The 3629-nt window shown below is 40.9% G+C and overlaps 1 protein-coding gene across 1 annotated transcript in view; it reads left to right on the top strand.

The window, feature by feature from the left end:
• Positions 1-129: 129 nt before the first annotated feature.
• Positions 130-3629, top strand: part of LOC101858782 (putative polypeptide N-acetylgalactosaminyltransferase 10) — a gene marked incomplete at its 5' end in the record, with an annotated part of 11282 nt that continues 7782 nt past the window's right edge. Inside the window, 4 exon segments of the mRNA XM_013082728.2 lie at positions 130-223; positions 1259-1403; positions 2397-2563; positions 3070-3258. Of these exon segments, the coding sequence (XP_012938182.1) occupies positions 130-223; positions 1259-1403; positions 2397-2563; positions 3070-3258 (595 nt within the window).

Below are 3629 nucleotides of genomic sequence, written 5' to 3'. Positions count from 1 at the left end.
TTGTAGGAAAGGGCCGACCTGCTTTTGCTTTTGAGTGAGTTGGAACCGACTTTGGCAGTGGTGTATGCCTAGAAAATAATTCAAGTAAACTGTATAATTGTGAATAACTTCATCTTTTCTTTCTTGCAGGTGTTTGATGAAATACTGGAGAGGACACGAGCGAAAAGAGACAAAATTGACTGGCATGACTACAAGTCTATCGAGGCGGAGAAACAGAGGCAGGGTGAGTGCTCCTCAGTGATAATAGCGTATTGATAATAATAATACTATATATGATGATGATGATAATAATAATTGTAATTATAATGATAACAATGATGATGATAATAATGAGAGAGAGAGAGAGGGGGGGTAGGTAGATAGCATTTGTATAGCGCAAATTCCCGCTCAACAGCAAGCTCTATGTGCTTATCAAGTACTCCTGATTAATAATTTTACGAGTTTGATGGAAGAGATAAACTATTTGGTTTCTGACCACTTGGTCCTAGTAACTCGAATACTCCAAAATGTCAGATAGAACGTAATTCTAAGGTAGCGACTTGGCCATCGCACGCAGTTTGACAGGAATTTAATTCCCATAGGTCGGGGAAGGGAGGGGATATTATCGCGTGTCTCCGTCTGTCGCCTGAGACGTTTTATCCCTCACAGCCCAAGTTGGACCTGATCAAAGCAGCGGCGGGGGCGTAAAACATCTGCTGTAATGGCCACCTGTCCAAGCCAATCACCTGTACAAACAACCACTTCCCACGTTTCCACTTGCGTTTTTTGCTATATCATCATTGCATTGTCCAATATGCCCTCTTGTCTAAAGTGGTGGTTGGGGGGTGCTCTTGTGTGTTGTTTTTTTCCTTCTTTCCTATTCAGCATCTATCGGTCTTATCCCTCCTCTTTTTGTATGGTCGCTACTCTCTTGTAACACCTTTAATCTGTGGCACTTATTATGTCATATGACCTAATTGGTTGCAAGTGCTGTAAAACTCTTACTAAAGCAATAAGACAACCCCTTTTCCCCTATGGGTGGTTCGCGGGTGCTCTGGTGTGGTTTGCTACTTCTTTCCTATGAAAAATCTGTCGCCTCTTCTCCTTCTATTTTGTGTTCGTTACTCTCTTGTAACACCTCTTGTCTTCGGCACTGACATGAGCTTATTGTATTGCAAGTGCCGCAACACTCTTACTAAAACTAACGAAAAAAACCAAAACCCTTTTCACTTCGCCAAAGTGTGGCCGTCTCGGACAATTTTGATTGTACATTTGTCAGGGCCGGGAGAGCAGGGGGCGGCCTACCTCATGTCGCCGTCAGAACAAGAGGGCAAAGACCTGTTGTACCGCTCCAACGGCTTCAACGCCCTGGTCAGTGACAAGATCTCCACGCAGCGCTCGCTCAGGGACATACGGCACCCAGAGTGAGTATAGGAAGATATAATATTATTCATAATGTGTCACGACATGATGGAGTCAGGCGCTCGTCAATTTTTGGGCCTACAGAGTTGATGGTATCATCTTAGGGCCTGTCCGTTTTCCTTGTTTTGGGAGGAAATAATATCCATCTATGTTGAATAGAAGTCGAGATATGTGTGATTGAAGGAGGTGAGAGTCATATGGTTTCAAATGCAACATTAGCCAAATTTCAGTTATTTCTTTAGTTTGAGAGTTCGTGCAAACTGAAAATTTACACATCTTCTGCCTTTAATTAACGTTTTTCAGTAAAAGTCCACTCAGAAATCTACTCTTTAATAGGCATGACAGGTGTTGAACCAAAAAAAAAAAGAATTCAATAAAAGTTCCCAAACCTGCGGGAAAATGACAATTCCTTGACTTTCATTATTTTGACAAGCACCTAATTTTACCATGCTGCCTCACATATATAAATAATATGTATGTATGTATGTATGTATGTATGTATGTATGTATGTATGTATGTATGTATGTGTGTGTGTGTGTGTGTGTGTGTGTGTGTGTGTGTGTGTGTGTCTGTCTGTCTGTCTGTCTGTCTGTCTGTCTGTCTGTGTATGTATGTATGGGTGTGTATGCTTGTGTATTTGTGCACGGGTGTGTATGCATGTGCGTGTATGTATACAAGACAAATAAAAGATGATGCATACCTTCCTAAATAGCGTGAAACTGCCCGGAAAGCAGAAGTAGCTGTGTACAATTTAGTTGTGTTTGTTGATGTTATTGTTCTCGGGTTGATGTTTTTGTTTTATTCATTGTTGTATGTAGAATTGCTGTTAATTGTTGTTTTGTTAATTACTTTGTATTTATTTATTTTTGGGGGGAGGGGGGGGACAGAGAAATTATAATTTTAAAAATTTTAAAGTCTTTATAAATTCCTTATTTTTCCTTATTTAACATCTTCTTGTTGCTCAATATCTCCATCTCTCTCCCTGCCTTTTCAGCTGTCAGAAAAAGCAGTACCTCAAGTACTTGCCCACAGCGAGTTTCATCCTGCCCTTCCACAATGAGCATCTGTCCACCCTGATACGCTCTGTGTACAGCATCCTCAACCGGGCGCCGCGAGATCTGGTCAAGGAGATCATTCTGGCTGATGACCACAGCACCAAAAGTAAGGCCGCTGTCTTCATGATATTTGTGTCATCGTGGTGAAATGAGACGCTCTTCAATGTACTGAAATTGAAGAAACTGACATTTTTTTGCTCATTTTCATCAATTTTTTTTAAAAATTGTTTTTGTTTTGTTTCGTTTTTGGGGAGGGGGCTCAACATCTTTTTAAAAATGTTCAGTTGACAACACTTTTCTGGATGAATTTTGTTTAAAAACGCTGGTCAAAGGTGCAACAAATTCAAATGGGTCATTTCCAATGACACTCCAAGGTTTGGAAGTCACCAGATTTTGGCTGCCATTTTCTAGCTAATTGTACTTCTGACACCAGGCGACCTCGCCACCAGTAGGCCCTAACCGTGTTTTACCTTTGTTTTTTCTGTCTATCTTTCTTACTTTTCTCAGGACTAAATGTCGTGTTGTGTCTTTACTAAAGCATTCGAAGAAATGATATATGTGAAAGTTCAAATGAAAGTTTTAATCCCCTTCCATGGTTTTTCCTTGCCTTAGCGGAATGCCACAAGCCGCTGGATGACTACGTCAAGGAACATTTCACCAATGTACGTGTCGTCCGGGCCGAAAAGCGCGAGGGCCTCATCCGCACGCGACTCATGGGCGCACGCCAGGCTACAGGGGAAGTGCTCATCTTCCTCGACTCTCACATTGAATGTAACGTCAACTTTTTGCCTCCACTTTTAGGTGAGAGGTTTGTTTGTTGGTTTGGTTATTTTCATTACGTTTTGTTTTTCTTTTTATGTGTGTGTTATTTTGCTTTTATGTTGTTGTTTTTTACTGCTTGTGGTAGATTGGAAAGGAGGGGGTGGTTAAATTATAAAGGTAAGACATCTGTCTGTCTGTTGTCTTTGTCTCTGAGTTTTCTTTCTGATTCTCTCTTTCTTTCTCTTCTTCCCTCGAGATCTCTGTATCTCTATTTATCTTTCTCTCTCTCTCTTTTATTTTCGGATGATGTGAAAGTGAGACTCTCTCTCTCATTTTTCACTTTCTTTTTCTCTCATCTCTTTCTCTTTCTCTGCTTCTCTCTCTCTCTCTCTCTCTGTCTCTCTCTCTCT

The sequence above is a fragment of the Aplysia californica genome, unplaced genomic scaffold (assembly GCF_000002075.1).
Source record: "Aplysia californica isolate F4 #8 unplaced genomic scaffold, AplCal3.0 scaffold00190, whole genome shotgun sequence".
NCBI classification, from domain to species: domain Eukaryota; kingdom Metazoa; phylum Mollusca; class Gastropoda; order Aplysiida; family Aplysiidae; genus Aplysia; species Aplysia californica.
The sequence above is the reverse complement of the archived record's forward strand: the minus strand, read 5'-3'. Positions and strand labels throughout refer to the sequence as shown.